The 16,711-nt window shown below is 44.0% G+C and overlaps 1 protein-coding gene across 1 annotated transcript; it reads right to left on the bottom strand.

The window, feature by feature from the left end:
* Nucleotides 1-3: 3 nt before the first annotated feature.
* LOC141512242 (glutaminase liver isoform, mitochondrial-like) lies at nucleotides 4-12,583 on the bottom strand (the record flags this gene model as incomplete). Its single annotated transcript, XM_074221059.1, has 18 exons — nucleotides 12,378-12,583; nucleotides 8,586-8,685; nucleotides 7,765-7,886; nucleotides 7,356-7,485; nucleotides 6,596-6,675; nucleotides 6,341-6,504; nucleotides 6,050-6,108; nucleotides 5,216-5,248; nucleotides 4,899-4,957; nucleotides 4,465-4,531; nucleotides 4,251-4,301; nucleotides 3,895-4,071; nucleotides 3,373-3,504; nucleotides 3,177-3,269; nucleotides 2,997-3,058; nucleotides 710-786; nucleotides 194-257; nucleotides 4-100 (listed from the first exon to the last, which is right to left on the bottom strand). Coding segments are annotated over exons 1-18 (1,773 nt in total), but the record flags the coding sequence as incomplete, so codon positions are not given.
* Nucleotides 12,584-16,711: the final 4,128 nt, after the last annotated feature.

The raw sequence follows: 16,711 nt of genomic DNA, 5'->3' as shown, positions 1-16,711 counted from the left end.
AGTCTCAGACAAAGTGTAGGAGTCCTGGTAATCCTGAAGTAGTTTGACCACCTCCAGATGGTTGAACTGCACAGCATCATCCAGGGGAATATTGCCCCACCTGTGAAGGAGAATGCAATAATCAGAAAAATAGGGGATTGGGTAGTGATAAAAAGGGACAAAGGCTACTAGGCTATTAGTTCCTCCTACTCACCTATCCTTCACAAAAGGATTTACTTTGCAAGCTTCCACCAGGAACTTGACGACCTCCAGGTGTCCTAGAGGTACAAAGGGGGAAGGAAAGAAGGTCTCAAAGTTTGGAAGCCTCTTGACAACTGACCCTATTATCCTCTCTTGACCCTTAATGGAGCTTTGTGTCCCTTAACCAGCAGGAAATAATTCTGGCTACAAATTGCATTGAGGGGCCTCTAATTTGTCTATCCCCTGTGGTGCTCAGGGCAATTCTCCATTTGAATGTATACATGTACTCTAGTGGAGGCTGGCTCATTCTTTGTGTTTGCTAACCTTGCAGAGGTCAGAGGCAAAGGAAGGTGAGGTGATGGCAAATAATTGGGATACAAGTAGTGAGATACCCCTTTTGGGTATCTCAGGGCTGTGCATATGACACCATTGTCCTTAGATTGGTTAAAAACTACCACTGAATGTAGTTGGAAAAACAAAAAAAAAAGTGGGCTTTTATGGCCTGGAGCCTTGCTAATCCTTAAGATACCTTCTGCGGCAGCAACATGGAGTGCTGTGCGGGAATCATAGTCCTTCTGTTCCATGTCCATGGCGGATAAGGCAAACCTAAGAGCAATAGTATGAGAGCTGTTGGTATTCTTTCTGAAACAGGGCTGCTCCTCAGAGAAATGTGAAGGAGGACAAGGAAGAGGGCTTCTGTCATACTGAAGTGCTCTAAGTTCCAGGACTTTGGTGATTTTGTGCCCACATAAGATTAGGAGCTAAATTGAAACTTGTCCTTCATTCTTGAAGACCACGACATCAGGGAAGTGATGCCAAGACAAGCACATGAATTAGATTGGGGGGTGGGGGTGGAATGCTAAGTTACCAGCTTTACTTTCTCCTCCAGAGCCATCTGGATCCAGGGGCCAGATATGAATCAGGATGACTGGAAATGGCCGCAGATGAGAGGCAAGCACGGTTAAGTGACTTGCCCAAGGTCACACAGGGAGTAAGTGGCAAATGTCTGTGACATGATTTGAACTGCATCCTCCTGACTCCAAGATTTGTGCTCTATCCACTGTGTCACCTAGCTGCCTGGGGTGGGGTCAGAATGATACCCAAAAGAAAACCAGAAGCTAGTAGGCAGAAACTAGGCAGAAACCAACATCTCATACCCTATTCCAAGATAAGATCGAAATGGATGCAGGATTTAGACAGTAAAAGATGCTATCATAAGCCAATTAGGAGAACAAGGAATAGTTTACCAGTCAGAACTAGGAAAGGGGAGCAGTTTAAGACCAAAGAAGAGATAGAGGACATTATGAAAGACAAATTGGATAATTTTGCTCACATCAAATTAAAAAGTTTTTGCAAAAAACCATTGCAACTAAGATTAAAAGGAATATAGTAAATTGGGAAACAATTTTTACCACTAGTGTTTCTGACAAAGGACTCATTTTTTAAAATAGAGAACTAAGTCAAATTTATTTTAAAAAACCTCAATTGATAAGTGTTCAAAGGCCATACATGGGAAGACAATTCTCAAGATGAAGAAATCAAAGCTATCTATAGTTATATGAAAAATTGCTCTAAATAATTGTCAATTAGAGAAATGTAAATTAAAGCATCTCTGCAGTACTACCCCACACCTCTCAGATTAGCCAATATGACTAGAAAGAAAAATGATCAAAGTTGGAGGAAATGTGGGAAAACCGGGACACTAATGCATTATTGGTGGAGTTGTGATGTGATCCAACCTTTCCGGAGAGCAATTTAGAATTATACACAAAGGACAATAAAACCGCACACCCTTTGATCCAGCAATGCCACTACTGGACCTGTATCCTGAAGAAATCATGAAAAAGGGTAAAAATCCTAAAATGTACAAAAATATTCATGGCAGCTCTTTTTGTGGGGCAAGGAATTGGAATTTGAGGGGATGCCCATCAATTGAGGAATGACTGAACAAATTGTGATATATGTATATGATAGAACATGATTGTTCTGAAAGAAATCAGGAAGGATGGGATTTCAGAGAAGCCTGGAAAGACTTGCATGAACTGATGCTGAGGGAGATGAGCAGAACCTGAAGAATGCTGTACACACTAACAGCAATATAGGGCGATGGTCAGCTCTGATGGACTTGTTCATTTCAGCAGCACAATAAAGTTAATTTTAAAAGACTTGTGATGGAAAATACCATCCATATCCAGAGAAGGAGCTATCGAGTTAAAATGAAGACCAAAGTTTATGATCTCCAATTTTTAAAAAGTTATCTTATGTATTATGTCCTTTTTTTCTCTCTCTAAATGTTTTCTTTCTTCAGTTTGGATTTGATTCTTCCCTAACAACATGATCAATATGGACCTATTGTTTAACATGGCTATAAAGCCTGTATTGGATTGGTTTCTGTTGGGGGGAGGGAGGAGAGAAGAGAAGGGAGGGAGAAAAATGTAAAACTCAAAACCTTGCCAAAAAAAAAAAAAAGATGGGTTAAAAACTACCATTGTATGTAGTTGGAAAAACAAATAAACAAAATATTTAAAAAAAAAAAGAATGATCCCCAGAAATACCAGACCTTAGCTTTGCTGGGTGCATCGTCATTCCCCATGGCCCTGCTCTTAGCCTCCCATTTCTACATAACAGCACACTTCTCTAGAACTAGTCTAGAAGCCCTAGAAGCCTATCCCCAGTTGCCTTACTCTGTGTGACACAGTAAAGTCACTATCTCCCTGGGTTTCAGTGTTCTTATTTCATCTCATAATACCAAAAGAAGTTGTCACTTGTCATCTTTGAGCCTGAGTTCTTATTTCTAGCCATTAGGATGATAGTACCTTCGAAGAGCTGATACATCTCCACTGTAGGCAGCAAAAAGCAGGTTCACCACAGTCTTGTTCTGGGGGGAAAAGATCAGTTACCTAAGGACAATGGTGTCATATGCACAGCCCTGGCAATTAGGCCAACTTAGATAAGCAGTTATGATATTTCTATAACTAACCATGATTTTTCCTTACCCTTACTTCTCCTCCTTCACGTCGAGGATCTAGCTTCTTTGCACAGTGCCGCAAATTGTCATAGTTGTGGAAATTGAAGAGAGATACCAGCTTCTGCAGTTATAGTCAAAGGGACAAATAGCAGGTACACAAAAAATATTTGATTTGGATGAAGAAAGGCTAGTAAGTGGAGAAGGGTCCTAAAGGGGCAACTTACCTGGCAGAAGCTGATGCCTCTGTGGCTGTTCCCCACCTTGTCCAATGGAGGTGACAGGCACATCAATCCCATGACATTGGGTACCACAAGCAGAATGGCTCCTGACACTGCAGACTTGGCTGGGAGACCCACCTGGGGGGGATCAAAGATGGGGCTGAATATGTGCTGAGTTATGGGGCTAAATACAGAACTTAGCCACATAAGCACTGTGGGAGAGGCCACATGCCCATCTCTTGAGTTTTCCCACTTGAGTTGTGAGCCAAGGATGCTGCTCAGGCTCCTGTAAATATTTTCTTTTTGGAATATTTTCATAATTATTCTATGATTTTTCTTACATGTACATCTCCCCTAAATTGCCACTAATTTGGCCAAACAATTATAATTTCCTTCCATATTTAAGTCCTTCTTCCCCTACCCTCCACCCCCAAAGGCTCTTGTCTTAGCCTCCTGACTGGAAGAAAAGAAGAAAGAGCAGCCTGAATATCTTTGTACAGAAAGTGTTGGTAGCCCGAATAGACTTACGTGAAAGGCAAACTGTCCAGAGAAGTCATACATGCCACAGGAATGCATGAGGCTGAGGGTGTTGCGAACAGCCTCAGCACTCAGCACACTTTCACCCGTGATAGGACAGATTCCACCATTGGCGAGTGTGGCTGCCATGACACTGCCAGATTCACATGTCACCTCCACTGAGCACAGCTAGGGAAATAAGGGGTACAGTAGAGGATTTTGTGACCCCAACCACTACCTTCAGTTTGGATGGGGAGCAGGGATAGAGGACTATGATGGATGGGAGAAGCCTTCCCTAAAAGACATTCCCTTCAGCACTGAGAGTATTTTTTTCTCTGGTTTCCTTGGCACAAAAACGTTTTATTTACCTGAAAGTAGAGGTCCAATGCAGCCATCATGTCAACTCCCTTAGGAAAACACTGCAGGGGAGGAATAGAGAAACACATTACTACTTTAAGTCGGCACCATTCAGTCAGCAGAAATCATAGCTTTTCATCCAAATTCCTTAACACCAATTAAAGTGTCCTACCCCTCTAGTTTCAACAGAAATTTCTATTAACTTCCCCCAGAACCCTCTATTACCTTTTTTTCCTTGAGATAATAGCCAATGGCATAATTCCGATCCCCAGTTTCCTTTTCTGATTGGAACCTGCAGCAAAAACTAAAGTTACTAAGCCTAAAGCTTAGAGTAGGTGAAATTTTTTCTTTAGTTTGGGGAAAATCATATCATAGATATCTTACTAAACTTTTGACTGAACAGGGTAGGATCACTACAGAAAATCTTCCAACAATCTATTCCAGGAGGACTAGATTAGGAAACATCTAAAACAGGGATGGAACCTAGATAATGTCCTAATCATTATCAACCTCAATCCATTATCTCCTTAAAAAAAAGCTATACCTCAATGAAATATCAGTGAAATGAAACATTGATTGTTAAGTTATAAGAATGGGAGATGCCCCAAAATACCCTTAGATTTCCCCTTTCCCCCCAAAATTCTCTCATGGAATCTTACGTAGCATTGCTGAAACCCATATATTCATTTCCTGCCATTTTGGTCAGATACTGCAACACCTAGAAGAGAATAAGAGGGGGCAGGAATAGTAGTCCACCTAAGTAAGAAAAATCTCTACCCTGACAAAGACCAAGTTGACAAGGTCTTCTGAATCACTCAAAATTCATCCCCATTTGGCTACAGAGCTCAGAAACTCAAAGGGCTCCCCAATTCAAGGCAAGGGCTTGTAGCTTTCCACATTTCAGGGAATGAGAGTCATAATTTGGACTGATACATAGGCTACTGGGAATATTTCATGTGGCAGCAAGGGAACTTACAAAATCAAACTTCTCTGCTTTATTGCAGTCCATCTGCAAAAAGAAACATAAATTAGCACAAGGGAAAGGATGGAATGATGAACCCAGAATAGATATGGAGGGATCTGGAAGAGGGAAAAGGACTAATAGAGACATGATAGAAATGAAGGTAGGGAGTAACATCTGGATACAGATGACTCAGAGCAGCCAACATTGAGCAATAATGAGGGGACCAGACTCATCTCCTGCTTCCCCACACCAATGTGCTGCTTAGACGATCAAAGACACAGGCTCCCTCACCTCAGCAGTGTGGGGAGGGCAGCCTGGTACCACCTTCTTCAACAGGGGCTGCGATTGGCTCCCAGGGTGTCGCTGCCCTCAGGATTATTGCTCAAGGCCTGGGAGGCCTACAGCTGGTGGGCCAGTCTGATACCCCTGCCCAAGGTCAACTCAGCAGTTCCAGGTGACTGTAATAGCTGTTTCCATTCAGGCCATTCACCCTCTCTTGTGTCTACTCCCTCACTCTGAGGTGACCAATCAGCACACAAAGGTATTGTCCTCCCCCTGGTCCTGGCACTTAGCCTCTAGGATCAGGGAGGTAGCTAGAGCCTTTTCTCTTCTCTAAAGACCAAGGTCTTTTGCCAAGGCATTGTACTGGGACTTTTTCAAAGTGATGCTAAGACCAGGCTCCTTATACTGGCTCCATGTCTTCCCGGGGAATCAAGAATTTGATGTAAACTTATTTGAAGAGCTAGCTAAGGCAGAGAGGTGTTACACTTTGCCTCCATGGAAAATAGGGAATACAGAGGTTGAATAAGCCTGCCATTATTTTGGGGCTGAGGTCACGATCCTTACCTTTATCAGGGAACTCACAACAATGGCACCAGCATTTACCATTGGATTATGAGGGATTCCTGGGGAGACACAATTTCACCCAAAGCTTTATCAGAGGGAGCTCTGGGACATGATTGTTTCCCACCCTCAACTGCCCTCAGTACTCTCATTCTGTTGGTCAGTCCAAAATTCACAGACCATTTTCCTGAGAAGGTGGAAAATACTGAGCTAAAAGAAGAGAGAGAGAAAAGCAAGAAGTACTAGAAGGGAAGGAGCAGCCAATGCTTTGGTCTGAGGTGTGGCAGCTCTCACCTTCCTCATTGAGGGAAAGCTTGTTGTAACGTAGACCACTGGGCTCTTTGCCCACATATTTATGCACATAGTCAGTGCCCAGGTTGCTGACAGATATGGCATAAGTGAGGGGCTTCACACAGGACTGGAGACAGAAGGGCATCTTAGTTTGTCCTACTGAGTGCCTAGAGATAGAGAAAAGCTATGAAAAAGGTGGCCTCAGCCCTGCCACTATTCCCTTTCTGCCGACTCTTCTCCCTTCTCCAGCATCCTTACCTTTGTCCATCCACTGTGCAGAGGGAGACACCCCAGAGATCAGGATCTGACTTGGCTAGCTGGGGAATGTAGGCTGCCACCTGGGCAAGGGGTGGTTTGGGGAGAGAGTGAAGAAAGAAAGAAAAGAAGGGAGGGAGGACCAGGAGAAGAGAGAAGATAAGATAAAGTAAAGGGTGCCAGGACAATTAATAACAAGTGAAAATTTCACATAATTGCAGAGCGGGAAGGTATCTCAGAGGTCATCTAACCTTCAACAACATTCTCAATAAGTGGTCTCCAATCTCTAGTTGAAGACTTCGAGGTTTTAAATCTTTCAGCTTTTCAAATACAATTTTTACAAATTGTGGCTTTCTACATGTCCTCACCCCCAGCCCAAAGTTCATTATTATGTATTTTGGATGATTCCTTCCTTTTGTGGTCCTTAAGCATGTCAAGGAACTACTTAGAAGGAACAAAGAAGGAAATTTGAAACTTGAAACTTGCTTCCTTTAGATATAGATGTATATACATTAACTTGCAACAGTTTCCTTTAGATATATATTTCTATCAAGTTGCCCAATCCTTATGATCGTTGGTCTTCTTCCTTCCTTTCCTCCTGGAAACCTCAGAAACTTTACTGAACTGGGATAGGGCTGCCATTTGGTTCCTTATCATTGGGACCCATTCATAATCCTATTCCTTTAGCCACAGAAGACCTTAAAGCAGAATGTATATTCTACCCCAGAGTATAGTCCTTTCTCCTCTACTGTCTGTTCCTCACCTTGCCTCCTGTGCGTTCTTTGGACTCCTCAAAGATACGATCCACATGGTCTGTGAACTCCTCAAAGTCAGGAATAACAAACTTCTTTCGGAATGCCTGGGTCAGGAGCACAATGTTGCTGCTCACACATCTGTACCACACAATCACAGTTGAATTGGAGGGATGAAGTTAAAATATTACACCCACCCAGATCCCTTTAGGTTAGAGGGAGGAAATGGTAAGATGAGAACTGTGCTAGAGTTTGTGGCTAACTACCTTGGGTGAATCACAGTCTCTGGGTCACAGTTTCCTCTTCTATAAAAATAGACTGGATGAAGTAAACTCTAAAATCCCTTTCAGTTTTAATATCCTATGAATTTGTGATTTTTAGATAGAAGTGAAAGAAGTGCTCTTGTACCCGGGCTCTTACTTCCTAAAGAGATCACGGTCTAAGAGACCCCCACTGCTGGATTCTCGAACCATTCGTCGCATCTGGCTCATACAGTCCCGGAGTCGGGGATCTGATGTCTGCAGCCCGGTAGCTCTCAGTGCCTTCATGGGAAAGAGATGGTTCCATGAGTTCTGGAATGAGTTCTTTCTCTATCCCTTCCTAACCCAATATCTTTGCCAGACCACATTTAACTATGTGTAGTGAAACATGGTAGTGTTTTTTCCTGATCTCAGTCTTTAATAATGGAACTGGGACCAATGGCGAGGAGTTAGGAGGGAGGTAGATTTCACCTCAAGCTAAGGAAGAATGGAATAGATACTCAGTGACTTTCCTAAAATTGGAATAATTCAAATAAGAGGCTTGACAGAATCCCTATGACCTTCTGGGGTTGCTGTACTGGTGACTGATACATGCTTTGGACAAAGTACTTCTGAAACACGTTCCACTAACCTGTTATGGTTCTATAGTTCTATGAAAAAGTACTGCAGTAGCTCCATTATTGGTCTCTCTCATAAAGACAAATAGTAACTTCTGTATTGGTTCTGTTCACTGGTTCAGAGTTCAAAGGCTTAAGATCAAAGGATAGTTTCTTAGAAACTATCCTAATTGACCAGGAAGGTCAATAGGCATGCCTGAAACAGGGGTAAGATGGTAACCTAGAAGCTTTTATACTACTAGTTACTTAACCTCATGTATTATAGGTTACCAACAGCAGTTTTGCATACATTCTGCCCTTTTTTTCCCTTCTACTCCTTCAAAAACTTGGGGAGCTGAATAGGGGAAGCTGGAGAATAGCTCACAGCAGTAAACTTATGGATGGCGATCCTTTCTTGTCCTTCAGCAATGGTGTAGAAGAGCAGGTCACCCAGGCGGGACAGCATGCCACTCTCTGATGAATCACTGTTTGGGGATGTGGATAAGGGGAGAGATCAGAGGTCTTAGACACATTCTCTAGACTTCTCTCCTGACACTTCTAGGAGCAGGGGTTAAGGACTGTCTTATGAGTAGAAATGTAAATGGCTACATCTCAGATATGCAGGAAGGTTCCCCCTCCCCCCAAAAATATGTCTCCTACTCTGTCATAGTGCCTACAATTAGAAGCTTATGGGTTTGGGGCAGCTAGGTGGATAGGACACCGGCCCTAGAGTCAGGAGGACCTGAGTTCAAATCCAATCTCAGACACTTGATAATTACCTAGCTATGTGACCTTGGGCAAGTCACTTAATCCCCATTGCCTCGCAAAAAAACCCCAAAACAAAGTAAAAAAAAAAGAAGGAAGTTTGTGGGTTTGTTTTTTGACTTCTGAAGATTTTTCAGTCTTCAAATATCTTTTATTAAAGAGTCTATATCCCTAATATCCCCGGGAGAGGGAATAACTTGAGATAACTCTCAAGGGTTTAAGTTTATCAGATGCTTTTCAAGTCCAACAGTCAATTGGAATCAATACCCTTCTGGAAAGGAACAAAGGACAAGCACTAGCTAAAAAGAAAGGGGAAAGAGGAAAGATTCCCTATTTCTAATGGCCAAACCAGGTTAGAAGGAAGTGAGTAGTCTTCAATGAAGGAAGGGAAAGTACAGGAGTGGACAGTGGAATGGAGAAGAAAATTGACTTCAATTCAGAAGGGTACTTCAAGAGGAAAAGAGAGTGGTATTTATGCCTGGGGAGAAGAAAGGCACAAAGTTGGTACACCTTTGGGGTCCAGAGGGGAGGTTTTTTTCTCTTTTTTGTATGTCTCCATCTGGGAGTCTCTATTTCAGTGCCACTCCTCCCTTGTCTGGAGTAACATTCTTCACTCAGAAAGCACAAGTCCCAGGACAATATTGAAAGATGATTAATTCTTGTGCTGCTAGGGAATAAATAGGAGCTACCTTCCTTCTCCATTCCCGCAGCACTTTGTGTGTGTGTGTAAAAGAGAGCTGAATTTGGTATATCACTGGCTTCTTTTCCCAAAGGTTGTTGGAAAGCTAACTCAGATGACTAGTTTACTTATCTTCCAGTTTTTTTATATTGAGAGGGAAAGAGAATAACCTGAGAGGGCTCATTCTTTAAAATTTAAATACTTTTATCTGTTTGGGGGGAAAGGGACAATAAAACTGTGTTATTTTCATCTTTTGTTGCCATTCAGGGAGGACAACTAGGTAGCTCAGTGGATAGAGTTCCGGGTTTGGAATCAGGAAGATCTGGATTCAAATCCAGTGTCAGACCAATCACTGACTGTGTGCCTCTAGGGCAGGGGAATCTAATTTTCAGAGAACTGGGAGGGGGAGGGGAAGGCAGGAAGGAAACCAGTGCCAGGCTTTTCAAATATTATTTCAAATACTAAGGTTAAGTCTCTTAACTTTTGTTTGCCTTAATTCAATGGAAAAAGAAATGGCAAACCACTCCCAGTATCCTTGCCAAGAAAACCCCATATGGGGTTACAAAGAGTTGGATGCAATTTAACAACAAACCCATTCAATACATTAAGGACACTTTTGTGTATATTGGGAAGTAGTGAAGTAGATTTCTTTTTTTTTTAGGCTTTTTTTAAGTGTTTTTTTTTTAAAGGCAATGGGGTTAAGTGGCTTGCCCAAGGCCACACAGCTAGGTATTTATTAAGTGTCTGAGGCCACATTTGAACTCAGGTACTCCTGACTCTGCACTGCCAAGCCACCCCCTGCAGTAGATTTCTTAATCTGTGATACATGGCATTTGTGGTGTCAGTTTAAAAACTGGGGGGCCACATAGATTAAAATTTCAGGAAGGTTGTCTTTTTTTATTTTTATTTTTTTGGTTTTTTAGATTTTTCAGGGCAATGGGGTTAAGTGGCTTGTCCAAGGCCACACGGCTAGGTAATTATTAAGCGTCTGAGGTTGGATTTGAACCCAGGTATTCCTGACTTCAAGGCCTGTGCTCTGTTCACTGCGCCACCTAGCCACCCCAGGAAGGTTGTCTTTATCCTTTGTTTTTTATGAAATAAACTTCAGGAGTGAGGAATTTTTTTTAATGTTATTTCTCTATAATGCAGGTTTTAGATGGCATTTATATCTATTTCTGCCAAAATATCTATTTCTGCCAAAAAATCAGACAAAAGAGAGGGCTGATTATATAGAGATATGTATTTATATCTCTATCTACATACGTGTGCCTGTGCCTGTGTGCATATAGGCACATGAATGTGTATGTGGAAGCCTTTGAGAATCATGACTTTTCCCATCCCACCTCCTTAGTCTGGCATCCCAAACTGAGGCAGGAAGCAGGAGGAGAGAAACTAGACTAGGACCCAGAGGTTAAGCACTAGCAAAATCTCCACAGCAGGGAAGAAAGGTGCAGACTCACACAGACTTCCAAAGAATGGGAACAGTTGGGGGCAATGGAGAAAGGTCAACATGTATGTACCCACACCTAAGCAAACAAGATCCTAGTCTGGCTTGCTGGCTGACCCGGAGGCAGGGGAATCTAATTCTCAGATAATTGCAAAGGGGGAGGAGGGCAGGAAGAGAATCAGTGCCAGGCTTTTCAAATATGATTTCATTCCATCCTCACAAGGCTGTGAGGTGGGTACAAAAAAGTTCCCCTTTTTGAATACTGACAAAAAAAAATCGACCCTCATCTGTAAATGTTGGGACCTCCATTTATGACCCACACAGGTGCTGCTGTGTAAACACACACACACACACACACACACACACACACACACACACACACACACACACACACAGGTTTGAGATACTGCAGCATTAACAAGTCATCAACCCTTCGGCTCACCCAGGCCAGTTATTGGTGAGGGCACAGACATATATATATATATATATATATATATATATATATATATATCTCCATATCTATCTATCTATCTATCTATATCTATATACAGATATACATTATATCTATCTATATGGATATACATTATATTTATCTATATAGATAGATATACATTGTATCTATAATAGTATATACATCTTTATATTACATCTATCTATAGATTACATTATATCTATATAGATACATTCTATCTATATATATATATACATTCTATCTATCTATAATAGTATATACATCTATATCTATCTAGATAGAGATAGATATACATTAGATCTATCTAAATCCCTATCTCTATAGAGATAGAGATATAAATAGATCTAGAAATGATGGAAATATTATGCAGCCATAGCTGCCCCCACCCGCCCCTCCACAGGCACACACTCAATTCGAGGGGTCCACGTGGAAACGCCCCTTCCCCAGCATCACAGACAATACACCTATGGGTGCAAGGAGGGCTTCCAGCTGGGCCTGAAGACCCCGAGCGGGGGTCGGGGGGCCTGAAGTGGGATGCAGAGGGGGTGGCCCCCCGGGGCGGGGCGCGGCCCACGTACGCACCTGGCCAAGGCGCAGTCCGGAGGATCGATGTGACTCAATCCCCGTCCCGGGGGGCTCCGCAGGATAGCCCGGGTGGGGCGCACCCAGACCCCCAGCTCCCAAGGGAAGGGCATCGCGGCGGGTGGGGGAGCTGGGGAGAGCGCCGCGAGCTTGCCCGAGGAGGAGGGAGCGAAGGCGCCGGAGCCGGGGCGCTGCCGCGGCGAGTCCCCCTCCCGCCCCCCGCCCTCCTTACTGTTCCTTGGGATGCTGCGGCTGGTGCGGCTGGTGCGGCTGGTGCGGCTGGTGGCCGTCGGGCGCCTCCCTGCCTTGCGCCGCCGCCGCGGCTCCGTTCAGGCGGTGGCGGACGCCGCCGCCGCCGAGGGCGCCCCACGCCCCGCTCCCGGGGGAGCGGCCGCCCGACCCCAGCAGAGCCCCCCGGAGGGCCCGCAGGGAGCGCATCCCCGCGCCTCGGAGGCGAGCGAACGGGCGGGGCGGGCCTGGGAGCGGGCGCCGGAGGCGTCGGCGCCGGGAGCAGGTGGAGGCTACGGGCGAGGCCGGGAGGCGGCGGGAAAGCCCGGGTCCGGCCTCCGCGGGGGCAAAGACTCTATGGACCTTCGAAGGGCGAGGACCGGGGGGGGAAGGGCGAGGGGCGGGGCGGGCAAGGGTCGAGTCCAATGAGCGAGTCAGAGGGTGGGAGGTGGGAGGGGCGAGGGGAAAAGGTGAGAGCGTTATGAATGGGACGGGGTCGGGGGGAGGGGGCTGCCCCAAGAGCTTCTCCGCGGCCTTCCCTCCCCGCCCCGCCCCGCCCGCCGCACACAACTCTGCGCATGCCTGCGCACCGACTGGCGGAGCGGGAAACCTAGAAGGCGCGAAGCTCGAGGGACGATGGAGGCCACCCGCAGCAGGTTCCCGGACCCTCAGGACGTCACCGCTTCGTTCTAGAAAATTCTCGACCGCCTTCTCTGGGCAGGGCTCTCGGTAAAAGAGAGATGGCCGAGCTGGCGTTATTCTGTGCCAGCCCTCAGGAAAGTCATCTTCAAGGGGCGGTGGGTAAGGCCGACCCTGGAATCGAAGGGATCCGACCTAAGGGTGAGGAGACCCCCATCCCCTCCTCTCTTTCATCCCCTGCCAACACAGATTGGCCAGACTCGGGGTGCGAAGGTCTGAGTGTGAGTCTTGGCACAGCTGGCGGTGAGGGAGGATGCCTCCGGATTCCCCTCTGCGGCTGATTCAGTTTCCCCGCCTGTTCAAAAGGGCCTCGTGGTGCTGGGCCCATCTCCCTCACCAGGCGTATTGTAAAAGTCCGGGGTGGGCCGCTAGGGGGGCGCGGTGGATAGAGCACCGGCCCCGGAGTCAGGAGGACCTGAGTTCAAATCCACCCTCAGACACTTAATAATTACTTAGCCGTGTGGTCTTGGGCAAGTCACTTAACCCCATTGCCTTGCAAAAACCTAAAAAAAAGAGTATGGGTTTTGGGGTCAGCTGGCTGCCCCTGGGCCCTGGGAACAATGGGAAGGAGGGAGTTTCTTTTCTTCAGTGGGGATTCATCCTGAATCACATCAATTGACCTCAAGGGAAATAATACCCTTCCTCTTGCCCTATAGCCTGAGGATGGGCTGTGGATAGGTGATTCCATGGGGTAAATGGACCACTGGTCTAGGGTTGTCCCTGAGTTGGTAGGGCTAGTGGGGTGGGAAGGAGTGGAATATATGGTTAAGGCAAATCAGTGTATGCTTAAATGCTTAAATCTAGTCTTTTGGATACAGTTGGTAAATTCCCTCATGCCACCCCCAATCTGCCAATAGATTTGGTTCCTTTCTACATAAGGATTTGTAGAAGACTTTTAAGAGAGTCTAAGTCTTAAGATCTGATTTTGATGCTGGTCAACATATCCTTGCCTCAGTTCTCCATCTCTGAAAATATAATCTTCACTTTCCCTGTTTGACAGATGTTGTAAATAGGGAAATTGTGTGTTATGGGTTGACAGAGGTCCTATAAAATACTGTGATTGTGTAATGCTGTGATCTCAAGAGAAAGATGCTGCATAAAATTGCAATATTAAATCCCATTTAGGGCAAACAATACCAATCTTTGGGTCAGAAAGATGAAGATTCAGGTCCTGCATCTGATACATATATTTTTTTAAGGTTTTTGCAAGGCAAATGGGGTTAAGTGGCTTGCCCAAGGTCACACAGCTAGGTAATTATTAAGTGTGTGAGATCAGACTTGAACCCAGGTACTCCTGACTCCAGGGCTGGTGCCTTATCCACTGCACCACCTAGCCACCCCTGCATCTGATAAATATTGACTGGGCAAGTGTCACTTAATTTCTCTTAAGTTGTGGATCAGGTAGCAGGTACATTCTATACTGATAGAGGAAATTTACTGAGAATTCCCTATACCAATGTAGTTACAGATTCCTTTTTTTTTTAGGTTTTTGGCAAGGCAAATGGGGTTAAGTGGCTTGCCCAAGGCCACACAGCTAGGTAATTATTAAGTGTCTGAGACCGGATTTGAACCCAGGTACTCCTGACTCCAAGCCGGTGCTTTATCCACTACGCCACCTAGCCACCCCACTAGATTCCTTTTAAAAAAAAAAAACTCAACTAGAAGTTGATTAGAATCATCCTCATTTTGATTTCCAGTGACAGTGAACACCCTGAGGAAGCCATTCCACTTTTGGACAGCTCATATTGTTAGAAAAAAAAATTCAATGTACAGACTACCTCTAATTTCTACCCAATGTTCATAATTTTTCACTATAGGACCAGTAGACTAAATTAACAATCCTTTTTCCACATGAAAATTCTTTGTATACTTAAAGAGTTGCTACATTTCCCCAGATTTCAGTATCTCTAGCTCCTTCAGCCAGTACCATCTACTACATTTTTTTCAGATCCGTTCCTTGTAACTTTCCTTTGAATATATGTAACCTGGTTAACAGAGTACAACTGGACTGTCACCTTTATTACTCCAGATTTGGAGTTTGGACTCACATAGTCTAAGATCCTATTAACCTTTTTGCAAATCATATTACTCTCCCTTACTGAGTTTTCATTGTACTAGAAACCCTGCATCTCTCACATAGGAACTAATGAATTTTATTTATTTGTTTATTTATTTACACTATCATCTTCTTCTTGAACTTGTTAAAACTTAACCAAATACAAGACTTATATTTATCTCTATTAAATTTTATCTTCTCTTCAGTCCACCATTTCAAGACTGTTGCAGTCTCAGTGTTGAACTTGGACCTGAATTCAAATCCTGCCTGTGCCACTTATTACTTGGTCATTTAAAATGGATCTTAGGTTCTTCATATATAAAATGATGGGATTGAACTAAGGTGACATCTATGACCCTTGCTAGCTCTAGATCTATGATCAAATGATCTTTTGAAATTTCAGTTCTTTCATCAAATCTATCAGTCATCCCCTTAGCTTTGTATCCTTTGTATCCTTTAAGCATATACTAGAGCACAGATTTAGTGTTGAAAGCAACCCCAAAGATCCCCTCAGTTCAGATATGAGGAAAATGAAGCCCAGATTAAATTGTTTTCCAGACATCCTACAGATTCCAAGTGGCAGAGTGGTAAGACCAAATCTTCTCACTCCAAATTTGTACTCTTTCCTCTAGAGCACAATGATCTACCATCTCTGCCTTTGCTGAATTCAGTGCTGCTGACTTTAAAGTATCCACTATATGCAGTGTATTATTTAGATTCTGGGGAATAGAAAAATGAATCTTCCTACTGTCAAGGAATGGTGCTCTAGTGTGATGCTTTTAATATGTTGAACAGAGCAGGGCCAAAGAAGGATCTTTGGTACTATATTAGAGATGCTTCCATGTTGACATTGAGCCATTAATCAATGCTTTTGCATTCCAATCATTCATCCAGTTCCAAACTTAACTTAACTTACACAATGGATAGAGCACTGGCCTTGGATTCAGGAGAATGGGAGTTTGAATCCAGCCTCAGACACTTGCCCCTTACTAGCCGTGTGACACCTTGGGCAAGTCACTTAACCCTGATTGCCTCACATTCAGGGCCTTCTCCATTGTCCTGATTCATATCTGGCCACTGGACCCAGAGGGATCTGAAGGAGAAAGTGAGGCTGGTGACTTAGCACAGCACCCCCTCCCTCAGATCCAATTCATGTGCTTTTCTTGGCATGGCTTCCTTGATTGTTGTGGTCTTCTTCAAAAATGAAGGACAAGGGGGCAGGTAGGCTGCACAGTGGATAGAGCACTTGCCCTGGAGTCAGGAGGACCTGAGTTCAAATCTAGTCTCAGACACTTAATAATTGCCTAGCTGTGTGACCTTGGTCAAGTTACTCTTAAACCCTATGACCTTAAATAAATAAATAAATAAAATTGAAGGACAAATATTAAATGTATTGTATGGAAACCTTTTCAAATGCCTTGCTAGAATCCAGATATACCATGTTAATGCCATTCCCTTGTTCAAATTACTAGTCTGGAAATGAGGTTCCTTTTTGGTTGTTTGTCTGTGCCTTTTCAAACTTATATAAAAGTTTAAAAAGTTATCCTTAACCCTATGCCCTTTCCAATATTTGTTTGTTTGCT

The sequence above is a fragment of the Macrotis lagotis genome, chromosome 2 (assembly GCF_037893015.1).
Source record: "Macrotis lagotis isolate mMagLag1 chromosome 2, bilby.v1.9.chrom.fasta, whole genome shotgun sequence".
Taxonomy (NCBI): domain Eukaryota; kingdom Metazoa; phylum Chordata; class Mammalia; order Peramelemorphia; family Peramelidae; genus Macrotis; species Macrotis lagotis.
The sequence above is the reverse complement of the archived record's forward strand: the minus strand, read 5'-3'. Positions and strand labels throughout refer to the sequence as shown.